This window comes from Diadema antillarum, unplaced genomic scaffold (assembly GCF_040938485.1).
Source record: "Diadema antillarum isolate AM-2024a unplaced genomic scaffold, OU_Dant_1.0 scf00000165, whole genome shotgun sequence".
In the NCBI taxonomy this organism is placed as follows: Eukaryota; Metazoa; Echinodermata; class Echinoidea; order Diadematoida; family Diadematidae; genus Diadema; species Diadema antillarum.
This window is the reverse complement of record NW_027271054.1, coordinates 314,713-335,261: the sequence shown is the minus strand read 5'-3', so window position 1 is coordinate 335,261 and position 20,549 is coordinate 314,713. Positions and strand designations below refer to the sequence as shown.

General features: G+C 39.9%; 1 protein-coding gene across 1 annotated transcript in view; it reads left to right on the top strand.

Moving 5' to 3' along the window:
- Positions 1-20,549, top strand: part of LOC139722430 (dystrophin-related protein 2-like) — a 111,775-nt gene that overhangs the window by 33,172 nt on the left and 58,054 nt on the right. Inside the window, exon 7 of the mRNA XM_071633722.1 lies at positions 845-1,034. Coding sequence (XP_071489823.1) covers positions 845-1,034 — 190 coding nt within the window. The remainder of the gene's footprint in view (positions 1-844; positions 1,035-20,549) is intronic.

The following is a 20,549-nucleotide window of genomic DNA, read 5'->3' as shown; positions in this document are numbered from 1 at the left end:
AGCTCAGCCGTCAGCGACTTTAGGATCCTTTTGTTGTGGCGGGTCACATTAATACACTATGGTTATGTAGTCAGATCAGACTGATTTAGGGGCCTCACTTTTCCGTGTGTGGCCGGATTGCCTCACATGCTGTCAAGAATCATACCGCTATTTTTGTCGTAAACTTGAAACTTGTGACAGAAAACCTGAAGCACTCATGAGAGTGCAAACCACTGCCAAGGCCAAAGGGTCGCTAATGGCCACAGAATTATACTCCATTTTACTGTTGTAGCATGCTAACATTCTGCAATATCCCTATCCCTGCCATTGTAGATAATTTCTTGGAAAATAAAAAACACTGATCCAGGTCATAATTGTGGGCTGCAATTGTAAATAATTCTGGCAATTGTAAATAATTCTGGCAATTGTAAATAATTCCTTGAAGAAAAAAATCATTGATCCAGATCATAATTGTGGGCACTACCAAAAGCTAATCACAAAGTCTTCTTTCTGCAGTGGACTCCTCCTGAAAATGTTATCAAAATTCATTGCTAAATATTGCTGACAGACAGGGAAACAAACAAATGTTTGCAACTGGCACCCCTTAGCTTTGTAGGTAAATCAAATCAAGTCAAATTTTTATTTCCAATATCACAATTTCTTTCAGATACAACAATTACAGCAAATCAATGTAATGCAAAAGTGGCAAGATTATCTTAAAGATGAAATAATGCATACAATTGTGTGGCAAATCACTAAACAGGCAATCCACAGGCACTTATAAACAAAGAGGGGAAAATGAGGACAACAATACAAAACCAAATGTCTTAACAAGTGATTTCATGTTTAATATCTTGTATTGCAGATCCAAGGAGAGGCTCGGAGAGATCGAGGTGTCACTCCGTTCCATGCAAGACATCGGTGGGCAGCTGAAAGACTTTGCCGAGTGGCTGAACACGGTAGAAGGCCCTCTGGAGGCGCTGTACACACAGACAGAGGACAAGGCGGCCAGGGAAGACAGGGACAAGGTCCGGGCGTGGCTGCAGCAACAACAGGTGAGTGAGGTTGATACCGCTGGAAGATAGCCCAGGGGTGTGCCTGTGGACATGACCTGTGTGGGGTAGTTTGCAGGCGCAAACCCTTGCTGGTCGTAACAGAGTCTGCGCCAAGACTAAGGACAGTGCCAATGTTGCATGTAGTAGTCTTGGTGCAGACTCCTTAATGACCAACAAGGGTTTGTGGCTCAAACTATGTGTGGGGTGTGGGTAGAGAGGAGAGTTATGGGTGTGGTGGGGTGTTGCAGATTTGGTTTGGTGATGTACCATGTCTGGGTGCATCGCCCGATAGTGCTGTTTGTAAATATGTGTGATGTTGAGCTTTTGATCTTGATCAAACTGTTTCTATGTTACTGTGTATGTACACTATAATTTGTGGTATGTTTGAATAGATGATGTTTGCACAGATTTCATGGGCAGTGTTGATGCACAGAGATGCTGCTGGATGGATGTGAAACAGTACTGTAGACGTTGATGTTTTTTGTGCGATTAATATTTTGCGCTGAGCAGTTAAAAAGCACACTCGCAAGTTATTGAAATCACACTTTCTTACATGTAGTTGCGAGTTCTTGAACTTCCACTTTCTTGAATTCACACTGCACAGTTGTCAACCCATTCAAAATGTGGAGAGAAAAATTGTGAAGATATTTTCGTGAATATTTGGAATGTGTACCATCCAAAAGTAGTGGAAAATATTTGAAATTTAATGTACCGCAAACATTTCTGCATTTACAGTATAAATTCAAGATGTGCTCAGTGTGTGTTTGGATGGGTGTGTGTACATTTGTTCATGTGATGCTTTGTAAGAGCTGCATGTGATCAAAATTCCTTCATGTTATTTTTCAAGTGAGTGTCTTTCATTTTCTCTCATACTGTATTTGTGACACAACTTCAGTAATTAACTAGACGGTTTAGTTTTTGTTGTGGTTGGTTTTTTTTACCACATTGATGTCAGGTTTTCCCCTTTAGAAAGTTTTCCAGCAACAAGGGGGGAAAAATAAAACCTGTGGGAGAATGTGTCAAGTGTCTGAAACTTTTTTTTCTTCCCTTTTTGTAAAGTAGCCTTGGAAATCAGTCATTTGTAAGAGACGGCAATGTTCAGATCTTTTGTTACATTCACATCTTTTGGTGCTGTGGTTTTGTAAAGTATGTTTTGATGTTTGACAGAGTTTGCATCTAGTAGGTAGATAAACAGGTTCATCGTTGGATGGATAGATAAGTAGATAGTGAGAAAGAGAGAGGGGAGAACGAGAGAGGAGGAGAAATAGACAGACTGGAAGACTGACTGAAAGATGGAGAGGGAGAGATAGATAGGCAGACAAAGAGAGATAGGAAAAAAGGGAGTGAGAAGCTGATAGGTTGATTTGCTTGCTTCCTCACTTCAGCACACCGTGTGGTATATTGTCACAAGAGGGCGCTATGCAGCTTTGTGACTGACTCTCTTTGAGCAGACACACTTTCTTCTACATCCTCCTTCCTCTGCACATATTCAGAATATAGGTCTACCTGTAATACCAATTTGTGTTGTGTGTGTGTGCATGTCATGTTCAGGGTTTGTTTGGGTGTTTGTTCGTTTGTTTGTTTGTTTGGGTGTTTGTTTGTTTGTTTGTTTGTTTGTTTGTTTGTTTGTTTGTTTGTTTTTTCTTGTGAAGGCAGATGTCTATTTAAAGTAAACTTTTATCATCTCAATTATTTCCTCACAACCAATTCATGATAATTTGAGGATGTTATGTTCTCTAAACTCATGTTTGACGAGCTGTTATGGCTCAGTGGACAAGACCATATGACTATCAATCATGATGTTCATGGTTTGAGTCTCCCGCTGCAAGCATTTTCACCCCAGACAAGACACTTCATCTCTATTACCTTGAGTGCTGGGCAAGAGACACTGAAGACATGTGCCTGAAGTGTTGGATTTGCTATACATGCCTGGAAGATTCCCTGAAGTGTTCAAGGTAGATGGAAGAATAAAAGACAACTTTTGGTCATCACCATCATGGGAATTAGCAAAATTACTGATTGATTAAACAATTCATGGGCATCTATTCAGGATGGATGCCAGTCCATTACAAATCTTCATTTACTTATATTGTTTTCCTGACCCAAAATAATAATCCCTGAGAATGCATCGTCTGAGGTATTCAAAAGGTAGGCCAAAGAGGCTTGTACCCATGAAAGATGAGAAGTTGGTTTGGATGTTGGGCTGTTTCTGTAAATGTGTCCTCCCCATTGTCTCTTTGATTTTCTGTCTTTTGTCCGCTCTCTGTGGGGTCTACAAGTTATTGGCAAGTGAGTTGGTTGGGGTCAGAGGGTTCTAGTTTTGTTTGACTCATGACGATGGAATGCCTCAGAAAAACTGAAAAGTTTGGCGAAATGAGCAAACAGTCTTCCCAGACAGTGCTCTTCATTGTATGGGGCAGACAAGATGGCTTGTTTAGAGTTGATGGATGACATCACCCAGCAAACAGGGCAACAAGGAAAAGGTCATCTTTTTTTTTTCCATCCCTAGTCTTTGCCACAGACCCTCTGGCCGTCGTAGTTTTGAGAGCAAGTGTTTGGAGAGGGAGGAGTCGGCTCAGCAATGAGAGTTAAGTGCTAGCCCCAGCAAGAGGGCGTTTCTTAACTCACAACCTTTGTGTTACTGAATTTTCCAACCAGTACTTGGTGGAAAAGAAATATGACCATTTAGCACAGCTCTAGATCACTTAAAAATGAAGCTCATGCATACATGCAGTATGCAACAACTGCAGAAGGGGGGGGGGGACGCCTCTTGCAATGCCATTTCTACATTGGGTGATACTTGATGCATAGGACTATCCATCATGGAGTTATGTGTCCCTTTAAGTTTTGTGGAATGAAATATTGGCCCCTGCAAGTATTTTGGCAGTCAACATCTGTTTTAAGAAAACCCTTTTTTAGAGAAACTAAAGACTGTAAAAAAGAGAGAAATATCGGTAATCATGTTTGTTTACCTTTTTTGTGAAACGCCCCATTCTCGTACGCAGTTATGCCTAAACAAGCAGATGTATAATGGTATATTTCTGACTGTAATCGTGCGTGTGGATGACAGAACATTATTTTACTGGTAGCTCTGTCTGTGTTTTGGTACTTGTAACCAAAGTGAAAATGGCATGAAGATTGATGAATTTATTGAGAGAATACAGCACTGTTGTTGGTGTTGGTTTTTGTTTGTTTGTTTGTTTGTTTGTTTTTGGTGTGTGTACGTGAATGGCACTTCCTGTCCTGCTAGGGGAAGACATAAGCTATTAATATAGTTGTTGGCTTCAAAGATAATGATATCATTTCTTATTTTGAAGACAATGAGTTCCTGATTTTTTGTCCTGTGAATATGTGGTGAGATTTCAGAGGCTCAATACGAGATTTGCTTGGTTTATAGCCATGAGGGTCATTCGGCTGTGAAGTAGAAAGTGAGTTACACAGCTGGTGCCTTACAATGTAGCTTTGAAAGCTTAATTCTCAACAACTGCTATGTCTTTTCACTACCTCCAAAGCACCCTGACAGAGGCGGTAGTACATTTCATAATTTGCGGTGTTGTCGTCATGCTTTAGAGAAATCTGAGAAGGCCAAAAGTAAGTTCAGAGAACAGCCTTTGCTACTTGAGATATTCCGGTAATGCTGAACAAAAAAGGAGGGATTGGAGGGGTGGGGGGGGGGGTTAACTGGTGAATACCGAGTTTGAAATTATAAACAGTTCAAGTGGAGGGCAGCAAGGCAAATCCCCTGTCTGGCATGACGTGTTTAATGCCATCCATCTCTCTCGACACAATATGTTTTCCTCGGCAACGAAAATTGAATAGTGAGCACCACGGTTTGTCATGTTTTCAATATGCCCTCAATGCTGCCAATTTGAAATGAATTCACATTTTGTTGGCATTTTTTTTTTTCGGAGGGAGAGGAATAACGGCAGATTCTCTGTTGTAATATTAAGTGAAGGAGAGATAACCAAGAATTGTACACTGATGACATATTTATTTCAGGGGAAGGTAATGTGTGGCCTGCCTAGATGACTCCAGTATGGACCCATCAGGAGAGATGTGGGATATCATATTCATCCATCAAGTTATTTCTGCGCATCCCGTCAAGTTATTCAAGAACAATTTTGTGGAGGGTACTTACTGAAGTCTACTGCGTTGTACCATACTTTTTATTAAAAGTTAGATATGTTCATGTATCACCTTGTTCTAATTTCACCTGTTCAAAATTGTAGGTGTGTGGTAGAGATTCAATCGCATAACTTCATCCCCAGGGTTGCCATCTACATGAGTGTACAAGAATTTTGTCCAAACTCCTGCATAAGATTGACTTTTCTCTTCCCTGATTTTTTTTTTTTTTTTTGAATCACACGGGAGGCACTCACACTTGTCTAAGTGACTGGTACAGTAGACCCTTGCTGTAACAAGGACCTAAAAAACCTTGATGATCACCTTGTTACACTATAGAAACCAAGAAATGTAAAGAATTGTCTGCAAAACCACCTTGTTGGGGGGGGGGGGTTGTATACGACCTCTTTATGATTAGGTTTTACTGTAGTAAAGTACAGGGTTATGTGGGCGAGGTTATGTATGATGATATGGTCTAGGGCTAAGTGCAAAAGTCAATCCTAAGTTCAATTCATCAACTGGTCTTAGGGACAGTTTCGGGATCATAATCTTGACATGTTCTCTAAAATACATGTAGGCCCTACATTGTGTATGTCTATGTATCCTTCCCAACTACATGTAGATCGGATCTGGGTCTGTCTTAACTTTGGGTTCATTGTTTGACTCGATATAGTTCCCATGTTAGTGAATCAGGGTGCAAGTCATTTCTGGTAAAAGTGAGATTGTGCATCTGTAGTGATGAAAAAATATATAAATACTGTAAAATTAGGAATATTCATGTGCAATTTAATTTCTTGAATTTTGCGAATGTCAAGATTTGCGAAATTAAAATGCACGCGAAAGTTCTTGTCTACACTATATGCTCTGAATGTTAGAGGCAACTCGCGAAAATTTCATGCCGCGAAAAAGGCCGTCGGCTCCAATTCGTGAAAATTTCATGCCGCAAACATATCTTGTTTTACAGTATAGGTAGGCCTATGTACTTCTGTGTGTGCGTGTGTGTGTGTGTGTTTGTCTTGTTGTATGTGTGTTTGACTATGCATGTATGTAATGTTAGTGTGTGTGTGTGTGTCAGTTTGTCTGTGTTTGACAGGGCTCCTTTTCTTTAGTTTAAAGAGAAGTTATTTCACCTTGAGGGGACACTCTGCATGTTATTGGGAGTGGTGAATGGGGTGTTCTGTCTGGAATAGGGACTGAATGAGCCTTTTGTTTGACTTTCTGATCACCCTTGAAAACTCTGGTATGCAAGGTAATATGAAGTGGAAGTGGTCCCTTCTGAAAAATCCAGGATTCAAGATTAGTCTTTGTCCCAGACCAGTATATTTTCTCTTACCGAATGAGGTAGACCAGAAGCTGGGAGCGTACAGCTTCTCCTCTTCCTTCGGTGATGATGATGATTGCTGCAAAGGGCCCAAAGTCCTCTTGGAATATTGAAAACTCAGCTCTATAAGTTGTGTAGGTGCTCAACAGAGTCTGAAATCTATGTTACTTTTGGTAATAGGCAAACTTGTATTTAGCTGTCTGAATATTGTCACCTTTTAATGCAAGCATGAAAACTTTAGCTTCATGAGTTATGTAGTTACTCAACTGAGTCTGAAATCTATGTTACTCTAGGCAGGCTTGTATTTGGTCCTTCCCTTTTCCTGCCAGCTTGGAGTACGTGGAAGGATGTTAAGCAGAGACCACAGATGAAAAGATATACCACAGCCAGTGTACTGCTACCGCTAAGTGCCGTTCATCAGGCCCAATAAACCACGCCAATCAAATATCTGGAATTGAGTGTATTTGGAAGTCAAACATCAGGCATAGCATTTCCGCTGCGAGAAATAAGTAAGTGAAGAGCATCGTCAGCGGGAGAAGTCACATTCGCTTGGGACGCGTGGTCTCCTATTACACTGATTGGCCTACCGTGCGTCCCAAGTTTAATGGTTAATGCAAATAGCCCTCTTCTCTCCCCCCCTTACCCCCCCCCCCCCCTATCCCCCTTCAATATATGAAAAAGCAAAGAATGAATTGTACCTGGGCTGCCGATGCTTTCGCCATTGCTTGTACACCTTTCTGTAACAAAGACAGACTCTCTCTCACACACACACATACATACGGACAGACTGACAGACACAAACTTTGAGCTCACACATCTTCGTTCCTTGGATCAAACTGCGCAATGGAGCTGGACAGTGGCAAGGCTTGCCGATTGACTCGCGAAAGAGTTGATAAATGTAACAACTCAAGAAACGGGATTGCAAATGCATTTTGATAGTGGGGATTGAAATGCGTTTCAAACATATGAAAGTTGATAGATACACCATAACACCCGCCAACCAAGTATGAATTGAGAAGATTATTGCAGCAAAATGAGCGTTTTAATGCCTTCTGTGCTGAAGCATGCTCGATAGATAAGTGGTATCTTTGTTGCATTCTTATCTTTATTGCAAGCCTTTCTTTCTTCCGCTTAACCACTTCTTTTACTGTAGATGAATGTCTAGACTTTCTCTTTCATTCTGTCTTGTCTTTCGACTTTACCCCTCCCCCTCCCCCCAACCATTCGAGGCATTGCTAGTTTATCTTATGGAGTGTTTGCCCAGGAAAGTACCATCCTCTACAAACAGATGTAGCACATTGTTTGCCCAAACCTTGGCAACTTGCGGTTTGAAGAGGGCGCAGAAAATCTTCATGAAGTTAAAAGAGAGACAGGAAAAGAGAGATAGAAAGAGAAAGAGATATATAGAGAGAGAGTAAAAGGGAAAGAGACTGGGGGAAAAATGAGACAGTGATACATTGTATACTTCAGTCCATGCCCCTTGCCATTTGATATTTGCACATTCTGTTGTCAGTTGCGCATTTCGCATCAGTAGCGACCGGATGTTGCCGACGACGACAGCGGAGGATGACAGTGAAATATGAAGCTTCGTCTTCGCGCTCGGTAAACTTGCCCTCCCGTCATGTGTTGACATGCGATGTTCGCCCTGTCGCGGGACTTCACGAGGGATGTTTAATATCGGAATATATTGTATGCCAATGTCTTCCTTGGGCTTATGAGTCCCCTCATCACGTGTTAGCCCCGTTCTCGACAGACTTGTGCGTATCAGTATCACTGCCTTGTCATGTATATGATGTTGTATTGATCCTGCCTAATGCAAATCCAGCAGCCGCAAATATTGCCCCTGCGAAACAGACCATGATGTTTCAATATTCAGGATTATGTGTTTGGAGCGTGGATAATGGTGCATGCTGGCATGCAGAAATTTGCTTTCCCATTCCTGTTTTCAATTTTCTGAAGTTTTGTAACATTCCTGTTTCACAAGACTGGCTCAATTTTGATTGTGTTTTCGTTATTCATGTATAAGCCAACTCTGTTCCTCGGTGAGCTCCAAATTTCTTATGTAAGGCCTCAAAATGTTAATGTAGATTAATGTGGAAAATGTGATTCTTTTTATTATCTATGTAGTATCATCTTTTGTCCTACATCAGTACAATCAAGAGCTGTCTGCCTACGTAGCATTGAGCGAAAAAAGAAAAAAATTATGTATGATCCTCTCACAAAACGAGTTCATGGTATATCAACAAGAAATTTACCTCGTTCTTTGATCTTACTTCAGCCTTGGCTCCAGTCAGATGAACGAAAAACATTATATAAGATGTTTAGATGCATATACTTTGTTATGCACCTTAAATCAAATCAACTACATTTCACATTAAGTAGGATGTTTATGTGCATTGAAACGGTATCTTTATGAATCCAACTTTATGGGGAAAAATACTGCAAGGCATATTTTTCTCTGTGATGTGAGTTTATTGACGTGTTCTCCCAGATAAAATCTCTGGTGCAGCATCATCTGGTAATGCCTCTTGTTTTTGCCGTCATAATGCATCGCGAGGGAATGCAACCGGCCAAACGAATTGGCACAGTTTTTCAGTGCATTCTCCATCAGAATTTACCTCACTGTTTCATTCACCAATCATTTTCATTCATTGGAGTGCTCTCCTCTCAAACTTCAAAATGTTTCCTCCCCATTTTCATGGAGCTAGTTCTTCCCGAGAGCCCTCCCCAGTAACCGGTGATAAATTGATGGAAAATAACCGCAGTTTTTCCGAGCCTTACATGACTGTGCTGGGCCATGTCATCAGAACATGTACGACTCGGGTCAGAGTTTAGAGCTTAATTGCCCGTTTGCCTGAGGAAGGGATTCATGTTGTCTTTTTTCTTTCACTTATTTCTTCAGAGAGAGAGAAAAAAAAATATAAAGAAAAAAATTGCTATGCTGTTCTCACCTGGAAAGATGAAGAGCTTTTTTACCCAGCAACCTATGCTGATGAAGCGAAAGAAGAAGAGTTCTGGAGCACGAAAATTGTTTTGTTGTATTTTTTTTTCAAGTGCTTGACGCCTTCCTGGTGTGTGTTGATGTTTCCCAGATGTGAAATATGCAGGTCAATGCCAATATATATGGCGATTTTTAATATGTGTGGAGAGCACGTACCTTTCAAGTGGCGTACAGTCTAAAATTTGAATGAAGAATGACAGATATCATTCAAGAATGTAAAAGGGAGTTGAGTAAGACAGGTCGATATGATATTACAGATCTGCAGTTTCCTGTAATCGGTTTGATATAAGTGTTGAAGAAAATGCTGCCTGGAATTACAAAATAAGCTACATGTAGAAAAAGGAAGTTATGCAGTGCAGTGGATTTGCCATTTATTTTGCAAAAAAAACCCATAAATGTCCATTAAAAGCAGTTGCACCTGTTTAAATCATCTACTACCCAAATGGACATTATCTTTTATTGGTATGCTATAGAATATATTCCACTCTTTTTCAGCTCCTTAAAATATTACCAAATATGGACATTCAGAGTGAGAATATTGTGAAGGAAGATGCATTGTAGGCCTACATTGTATAATCAGCATGTCACACTGACATTGCAAGTGAAATACAGCTTGGTTTAGTCCCTGGTTTCACTTTGTATAGTTTTGGTCGAGACCTAATTTCAGGTTTCTAACATTTTTTTTTTGGTGAGATAATGACTAACCTCATATGAATTATGACAGAGCATGTAATTCAATAAGGAATTCAACATTTATTTTATGAAAATCGGTTTTGAAATGGCTGAGATATCCAAAAAAGATTGATTCTAATAAAGTGTGGGACCCACACTTTATTACGATCGCTTTGTTTTACTTTGTTTTTGTATGTTTCAGTCATTCCAAACCTGATTTTCATCAAATAAACTTTGAATTCCTCTTAAAATGGTATGCTCTGTACTATATCATAAGTGTTTTCTTGGTATCTCGCAAAAAGTTAAATGCCCAATTCTCATCTCCATCAATACTGTACCATCCCTTTAATGGGTTGATGGGAGACTTGCACCTGTGAGAAATCAAATTGCAATGATAAATTTAAGTGCTCCCATAATTGTGGTATGCTCTGATACATTTTCTGTTATATGCGTAATGTGATGGGTTTTGTTCCATATAGTGTCATATAAGCAAAGATGAGTATCGTTTGATATAGCACTATATAGATAAATATTCATGCATTTGTTATAAATATATTTGATAAGTATCTGAGGAATAAGTTTGAAGAACATGTTCCAAATGCTAGTGAAACAAGGTACAACTTGATCCCATCCTCATTACGAGAGACATTCCAGAGGTATTCCGTGGCTTGATGCCAACCACTGGGCCACAGCGTGAGGGCTTCCCATCCCCGACGAATCTAGGGGTCAAATCTCGGCAGCAGATGATCCTAGCTGATCCTCCCCCGCAAAATGGTGAGGATGATGCTCCCCAAGCCACGCCCGACCATTATTCTGCACTGACCCATCAGGCACAGTTATCACCGCTACCATTAAAAGTTATCTCATATGAATGCCACTCCCTATAGTGCGTGGAATGCGTCCTGCCGAGTTTAGGATTTGGTGTTTCTCAGTTTGTTGCATTTTTGTGATAACTGCGAGCTCATTTTTCTCGAATCTGCTGTCCCAACCAGATATTGGTTGCATGCATCGTAAGATGTTGTCATGCTGTTCTTGAATCTGCATGAAGCATTTGTAGTGTGAGAAATTACCAAGTTTTAACGCTGGGATGAACTTGAATGATGCTGAATTTCATGTGGTATGCAATCTTTGTAAGGGTGTTAACAGTAGTTGATATAAATTGACTGTCAGAGTGTTATGGATTGCACCTCTTGTGTTAAAGGGAAGGTGCAGTATTGGTGGAGATGAGAATTAGGCTTTTAACTTTTTGTGAGATACCTAGAAAACATTTGTGATATAGTACAGAACATACCATTTTAAGAGGAATTCAAAGTTTATTTGATGAAAATCGGGTTTGGAATGACAGAAACATCCAAAAACAAAGTAAAACAAAGTGATCGTAATAAAGTGTGGGTCCCACACTTTATTAGAATAGAATCGCTTTTTTTTTGGATATCTCAGCCATTTCAAAACCAATTTTCATCAAATAAACGTTGAATTCCTCATAGAATTACATGCTCTTTCATATTTCATTAGAGGCTTCTCATTATCTCACCAAAAATTGTTAGAAACCTGAAATTAGGTCTCAACCAAAACTGTACTTTCCCTTTAAAGCGAATCTGTCTCCTTTCATAGCAAGGGAAAAAGATGGTTCTTTGTTGATCTTTTACTTCAAATCATTTCATTACCTGGATTTTAAAAACAAGTGATTCTTCTGGTAGTAGTTTATAACATAAATAAATCAAATTTCAGTGTTACATATGAACTGTAAAGGAAATCTTGATGTGGGTGACAAATTTATTGTTGAAAGCACATTCATATAGATTCTTTTTTTTTAAGTTATAAGGATTACCATTGATGTGACTGAAAGTCAACAAATCCTCAGATGAATTACTATTTAAAGGGTATGAGTTTACAACCAGCAGTGAGAACTGGAATTGGAAAAAGTGGTACTTCGCTCTTTTCCACAACTTAATTCCACATATTTGCAGATTAGTCAGTAAACTTCCCAACTTGAAGCAACATCCTAGATTTCTTTTTTCTTCTGGCAAGTAGGACGCTATCAAATGTACTTGCAGTTTGATCTTACATGTGTAACAAGATTCATAGTGTCACTACATCCGTTACACTTCCCCCCACCCCTCCCCCTGAGGAAAAGATGCTCAGTATGTAGATATGAGATTTCACCCCATTAGTTTGTTAATCATTGAAATACATCTAGTGATGGGAAAGGGAGGGGTGGGAATTGACATGCTTTACGCGTAGTTCAAAAATGTTCGAAAACATTTGATGCTGAGAGCGCTTCAGTGTTATTCCTTGTGACGCATAGGACGTCATCGTAAAACAGCGCCTGGCATTTGCACAGCCTGCCAGAGTTGTCGAGTGAAGTTTTCTCTCGTTCCCGCACGGAGGTTGGAAAACCTCGAGTGCCTTCTCTTAGCCTCTCTCCGTAGGCCATCTCACTCACGGGTTTCCATGGCAACAGCATTGAGGACATGAAACTTTGATGATGATTTCAGGGAGGAGGAGGAGGAGTAAGTAGCATAGGATAGGGACTGTCTGGATCTCCTGCAAAGTTTCGGGTTGTTTCTGACGGGTAGTTTGGTTGCAATATAATGTGAACATATCTGACATTGTGAGGGGTGCTACGTGCCCTGAGAAATGTCACAGAACGAGGCACGCGAATGGGGGTGACAGCTATAGTTTGCACGGAAACTTTGGAGGGGGGGGGGCTCTTCTTTATCTTGATGGTTATCATGACTGCGGGTCGCCAAAAGATTGATGAGGAGGCTTGTATAGCGATGATGTGATGTGATCTATCACTGTCAAGTGTATGTATTTGAGCATTGAAAAGCGGTGCTGTTGAGAAGATTCGGATCTTCATGCATTTCTTTATCAGATCAGTGCAATTTATGTAAATGCAAAAGGGTATTTTCTCATTCATTTTTTTCCCCTCAGATGTCGGAGCACTTACAGAAAGTTGTCGTGTTCTTCTAAAAAAGCCACCAAACTGTTTGCAAGATATTTATCAATCACTAAGAACTTATTCTGGATGGAACCCCAGCTGTGCTATTATCTGTGTGAACATTGAGCTGTTTATCGAAAGATAATCTCTGGATTAGTGGATGAGACGCAGGAAAAAAAAATTAAGTAGTGCCTTAAGCCTCTTTCTTGAGTGCACCACTCATAATGCCCAGATTGCCTATTTTGCAGCTTTTTTAAGAGCCTGTAGAAATGAGGCGACCGAGATGCAAGCTGTAGTTTGTAGATCAAATGATGACATCGATTGGTGATCAGTCATTGAACTGTGTAGTCTACTTTAAATAGAAAATCCAGATCTAAGATCTTAGATCTGTATTCCACACACCTGTAGCTGTGTCCTAGCTTTTCAATACATCAGTCTTGGAATTTTGAGACACAATTACCATGGAATGGTACGATACCACTATTTCTTGAAGAAGGATCTCTTTAATATCTTGACCCGTGTAATCTTTGGGACTGTACTGAAGAATTCTTCATCTTGTCTCCTTTACACTGAGACTTCAGAATTCTATTGCATATCTGATGTCATAATTGAGGAGAGAGATCGATGAAATCTGCACGAATCAGAGAGAAATTGATATATATAAAATACCACTTGAGAGAGTAATAGCGCTTAAATCTTCTGGTTTGTCTTGCCAATTTATGGATCAATAATGGATTTAGCAATCAAAATGATTTTGAAAATTCTGCAACCGCAATTACGTCTGAACAGGAGCTCCAATTGAAGTTGTTGTTTTTTTCACTCTGACTTATGAAACACTAATTAAGGGTTGTAGAGATGGTACTAGAACAATACATCAGAACCACAATGATTTGTTTTCATCGTTCATTGTCAATCTCAGCCAAGGTTTTACCGACAGTGTTTATTTGTGATAGAGGTTAGAGATGTGAAGAGGGAGAGCTAGCTACATGTATCTTCAGAGGGACGTTATCAAAAGTGGGTCTTGTGTAAATGAATAGCTGAATAAGCTATAATTATATGAGATGCATGTGATTATGATACTACATTTAGATCAGAGTACATATTAAGTGGAGAGGAAAGCATACACGTATATAGAGAAAGTGTGGCATGTTAGAGGAGAGAGAAAGAGACTACTGGGCAAGAAGAAAAGGGGGAAATAAGCAGGCACATGTGAATGTGTCAGGATTAAATCTTTCTGTCTTTTTTTTTCTGCATTTTTTTTTTTGTAAAACTGCAAACAAAGCATAACAAAACAAAATTGAGGGGGGGGGGGGGAGTTACCCTCCAGGTAGGATCTATTTCTGGTCCCACCATTATATTGGTGTGTCCTCATGTGACGAGATATGGGTGTAAGGCCCAGCAGAGAAAGCAGGTCGTGTTGTTCTCCTTTCTCCCTTTCTCTGGATAATGCCGTCTGGAATGTGCGCTGAATAGCGCAAGGCAAGACAGAACACTTGCTAGATTGGAATCCGGAGTTCGCAGTGTGTTCATGCCGAGTAGTAAAACTGTATCACTGTTCCTTTGCACGGTAAAGCATCAGTCCATATCCCTCTCATTACTTTGGGGCAACCTGTTTGTACACAATGTCAATGGTATTATGATGTGGTGGGCATTAGAGGGTTAAAGGCACACAATCCCAGGACTCGAGAGGGCGCTGTGGATGGTGTGATGATTTTGTGTGTTCTTATATAAGGTTATATGAGAATAAATATGTGTGTAGTAGATAGATAGATTGATAGATAGACGAATGGGTATAATCTATGTTATGGTGAAGATACAAGGTTGTATCTTGATAGATAGAAAGGGAGGTAGACATAAATAGAGATGTCTATCTAAATTCGATTACTTACAGTTAACCCATTAAAGGACAAGTTCACCTTCATAAACATAAGGATTGAGAGAATGCAACAATATTAGTAGAACACATCAGTGAAAGTTTGAGGAAAATTGGACAATCGATGCAAAAGTTATGAATTTTTCAAATTTTTGTGTTGGAACCGCTGGATGAGGAGACTACTACAGCTTGTGAGTCATATGCGTACAACAGTATAAAGAAAATGTAAAAGAAAATTCAACATATTTTCACTTTTTTGGCATAATAAAAGAGCATTTGACTTGCCTCTTTCTAAAAGCAGGGGGAATAATATTTCCCATAACATTTGTCGGTAATGAGTCAGGGGAATGTGTACTTTTTTCAAAAGATGGAATTTTGTGCAATTCTCTTTATAATTTCCTTATATTGTTGTACGCATGTGACATCTAAGTTATTCATACACTGCAGTAGTCTTCTCATCCAGCGGTTACTGCACAAAAACTTCAAAAATTCATAACTTTTGAACAGATTGTCTGATTTTCCTCAAACTTTCACTGATGTCTTCTACTAATATTGGTACATTATCTCAATCCTTATGTTTATGAAGGTGAACTTGTCCTTTAAAGACTGATTCTCCTATGACATGCAAGTCCAATTTCCCCAGCCCAAAAATACTTAGTCTTCAATGGGTTAATTTTGAAATGCTGAATATGCTGCTAGTCCTGGCTGGTATTTTGGGCTGGTACTTAATGCTACATTGAAAAGAGGACTTGCAAATGTCATGCATGAGCATATAAGAGACTAGTTGCTTGATAGAGGTCAAGTATCCAATCAGTGAATCTGGAATAAAGTGGGAATCCTTGTTACCCCAAGGCAGAGCTCTGCCAAGTAGGCCAAGACATATTTGGGAGCATGGAAAATCAGAAGAGAGTCAACAACGGGCAAGACAGCAAGAGAGAGATGACTAGCTAAGAGGGTGAGGGTAATTCAGGGTCGATCTTAATATTTCAGGGCACATCTTTTTCTGGGTCAGAGACTTAAATGCTCTCTGCTCCTGCCCGCCCCCACCCCGCCCTACCCCCACCCCGCCCTACCCCACCCCACCCACTCACATAATGCCATTGATGAGTCGTGATAATCTGTTGAATTATGTATCAGCAGTGAATGGGGAATTGGTTCTAATCCCATGCATGGCTCCCCTGGAAAAATCTGAACTGTTGTGTGCCATTGGCTGCAGCAGCAGCACAGGAAAAAAAGTATCCAATCAGTTATTTCTCAGTCTCAGACGTAAAAGCAGTGGGTGGAAGGAAGGAGCAAAGGCTAGAAAGGTGTAGGATGGAGGTTTCAAACAAAATTGTTTGTCCAGTGCAACTTAGCCTATGACAAATCTGTGATTCACTCAAGCTATTGCAGGCAAGTTCTGAGGCTAAGTAAGAGTGGAAGCTTGAATATGAAAGAACAAGAAAGAAGTAGATGGTCTTCCCTCTCTATCAAAAGTATGCGAGATACCATCGACTCTCTTGTACGTCTGTCTCGCTTCCCGCAAACATCAAACTGGCCACTGACGTCGGATTTGCTGAGATCGGGGAGCAAACAAGGCCATAGTTCTTGGGCACTGCTCACTTTCTCTTCAGCTATTGTGTGGATGTTCGTGGCAATAAAGATGTTGTTCTATCCTCATCTGCAAGGAGAGTGGCATATCTCGCCGGGATTGATCCATATTTCATCTATTAGCCCCGTGCGCCCAATTTTGATTGCATGCGCACCGCTCAGCGTAAAGCATTCCAGCTCAGATTCAAATTGTCTCCAGCCAGGAAAACAGGATGCGTGCTGGTATCTGTTCCTTCCTCATTTCGCTGCCGCCGCCGCGTCTTTGTAGCTGCATGTACGTCTGCCATTGTGTTCCCCCAACCTCTTCCATCTTCCTCCCATGTTTGTCTTCAAATGATGTCCCCCCCCCCCCCCCCCCCCCCCGCTTCTCTAGGATCACTCTTCCTTTCTTTACCTCTGTCTCCATCTGTACATTTCCCTATATGCATTTGCATTAAATTTCATGTTACTACCTCTTTGGTAATTGACATCATTCACTTTATTACTTATGGCAATGAGGTGTTATTTGTTTTATGTTTTATGTGTTATTTGTTTTATAATTTTTGTTTCATATGTTTTGTTTGTTTATTCTGCTTGAATATTTCTCCCCTCCATTTAACAGCTTCTTTTCATGAGATCATTCTCCCTCCATCTCCTGTTATTACATTCCTCTCTTCCTCTCTCTCCCTCCCTCTTTCTCTCTCTCTCTCTCTCTCTCTCTCTCGCTGTCTGTGCGAACTGGGAATTGATGTGAGCCAGTTTACTTTCCGCTGCGGGAGGAAAAGCATACAATCAAGGATTTTTACCTGGAATTCATCTCATCTCAACTCATCTCACGCCCAGCCCCCAATGGATTTGGATGCATTGATGAGATACTAATTAACCAACTAGAACCTGGTTGCTGTAGTGCAAAGAAGTTGTGAGAATTTCAGAGGAAATCCTGACGGAAATGGGTGAAATTATTTCTAGAAGGCGCAAAAGCGATCATTTGTTGTGATTGCAGCACTGGAAATTGTCACGGAGGAAGCATTGGTTGCATCACAATCAGCAAGACGCGGGACATGCCAGAGAGAAAGTGGTGTTCTCTCTTTCGGCGAAAGAAGATGCCTCATTTTCCCGTGATGAACACCTGTTTTCGCCTACATTGTTGAGGAATAATGTATTATTCCATCCAGGCACTATGGAAGCACTGTGAAGGCAATTGTAACATTGTCTTCACATCTTTGGGGTTTTTTTGGGGAAAAAAATTTCTCTTGATATTGTTTGTGATCACCTTCATATGAAGTCCTGAGGTTTCTTTTGTGATTTTCTCTCCTTTTCATTTATTCCATTGATTGCTACTCATTATTGGCTGAATGATGTGTCATTAACTTTCTCTGAAGGAGTAGAACAGAAGATACACTCAGGATAGATTTTCAGTGGAGTTTTTGTTTGTTTGTTTGTTGTTGTTGTTTTCTAGATACAGATTTCTTTGAGTAATCCTGTAATTTGTGGTGGCCTGAGCCCATGTGCAGATAGCCAACCAGAATTTTGAACTCATTTCCTTGGGAGTTTAGATCAATTTAATTCATAATCTAGCTAAAACACACACACACAAACAGACTAGAGTAAATACAATTTCAAGAAGGTATATTTAGGGAGGTAGGTTTGTGGGTACATCGCTTGTTAAGAAAGGAAGAAAGAAAAGATCGATATTCAAACATGATGATCAATTTAAAATGATTGTGACCCGTATGCTTGTTTGAGTGATAGATAATGATACTGTAGATATTAGGTGTGTGGATAAAGTGGAATAGAGAAAAAGATGGAGATAGATAGATACAGTAGATGGATGGATAGACAAGTAGATACATAAGCATTTAGAAGTAGATAGATATAAATAGAGAGGTAGATAGCTATAGAGATAGATTGATAAATGCAATGTAGATATAGATAGATAGATAGATAGATAGATAGATAGATAGATAGATAGATGATAGACAGACAGATAGATAGATAGACAGATAGATAAATTGATGGCAATAGGTAGATTGATAAGGGATAGATGTAGAGCTAGATAGATAAGGGATAGATGTAGAGGTAGATAGATAGGGAGGAAATAAAGAGGAAGAGGGAAGGGGTGGAAAGAGAGGGGTAAATGTCCAAAATAAAAGGATGTTATTATCCGATGTGGGAGACACGTCATTACAGATGATATGTTTCACAGGGTCATTTGAGTTAATCTTTAACCCCATTTGAAGATGATTTTCTGAATTTCTCCCTGATGTTTGTGATGTTCAGGCTATAATGGGTATGTTCACCATCAAGCTCTTTATTGCTAGCGGCAAACTTGGCACACTTGAAGACGAAGGGGGGGGGGAGGGAGGTTAGGGGTTGGATGATAAATGCTAGCACTCTAGCTGTCCAATAACCAATTCAAAATGTACACCGTTGAAATTTAATCAAGAGTATAGATGATTCATGTCCCATACGTGATGGGACTCGGGCTCGTTCACATTTGTTTTCTCCCAGACATTTCCGGCTCCCCTATCACCTGAGACTGAGAGAACTTGAAGAACACTCGAGGAGGGGTACATGTGCCCTCCTGGAGTGTTAGGGCGAGCCCTTGATGTTCACCTCTATAATCATTGTGGTGCCATCAATCTCTTTGAATAGACTTGGTCCTTCCTTTATGGGCAAGCAATTGTAGGAGCAAGTCTTGAGATCATTACAGATGCATGCACATAATAAAAGTTGAATGCATGCATGTTCTGCCATTGAAGAAAAGTTCCACAGACACAGAATAAAGCTCATTGCTGATCTGGTTTTTAGTGTATTTTATATTTAGGGTAAGAGATTATGTGGTTGTGCTATAGACAGGTGGGTGCTAAGGCTGGTTTGACTGTATATTGTATTTGATGCCATGTTTTACAAGTACGACATTTTATGAATTGAGCTATGATTTCAGGAGTTGTTACGTTTGCAATCATGAACCTCACCAATGGAATGAAAAACAAATATTTCTCCTTTTAAACAAGAAAACTTTGTGATTTTCTCCTTTGAGATGATGTACAGCATAGGCATCTTTAACTCGTTGAGGACGGACTGATTTTGCTACAACACCCATTTCCCATAGACACCTGCCTCAGTATACTCGGGACTCGTCCTCAACGGGTTAAAGGGAAGGCCATATTATTGTGAGGCTATACTTTCATGAGTTTTATTAATTTCGCAAAATCACTTGACTTACAAAATTCAGGAAAGTAGAAACACTGCAAAGTACTTGTACTTTATGCATTCAGTATTATTTGGAGGGAGCGAAAGAAAAGGGGGGGGGAAGAATGATTTCATCTTTACAAATGAAAATAGCAGGGGGAGAGAATGATTTCATCTTTACAAATGAAAATAGCAGAACAAAGGTTGGAAGGGGCACCCAATATTTATTTTTTCTTGTGATATTTGCAATTGTTGTCGGTATCATAACCATTTCAATACCTGTTGTACCAAGGCATCATGTCTCCGAAGGTACGAAAGGTTTCAAATGTCTTTGTGATGAATTTTCTTGCCAGGTACTGAACTTTTCACTGCATGAATAACAGATGGTTGTAGTGGCGGGGCTGTTTAGCGCTTGACATTTCGGCGGATTGTTATCATGAATCTATACTCGGCGCTCCTTGTGTGTGCAATTGGAAGTTTTCCTCGTCTCCAAGTAGAATTGTCCACTATTTTCATGATGATATAAGAATGCCATTTACACCATGCTCTTCATCGGCAAATGGCAGTGGCCTAAATTTTGACATGGTTTTGGATACGAATTTGATCTTTGTGTGAGATTACACTGCAAGGACGGTCAAAGATACATTGCAAAGAAAGCAAGTATACAAAATAGTATGAATTGGGTTTATAAAAATAGCTGTTTCCAGAGAGAAATAGCTTTTGATTGATGGTCAGGACTCAGAAGAAGCAGATTATAGGAAACATACTGTAAAACCAGGAATTTTTTGTGCATTCAATTTTGCAAATTTGTCATTGTT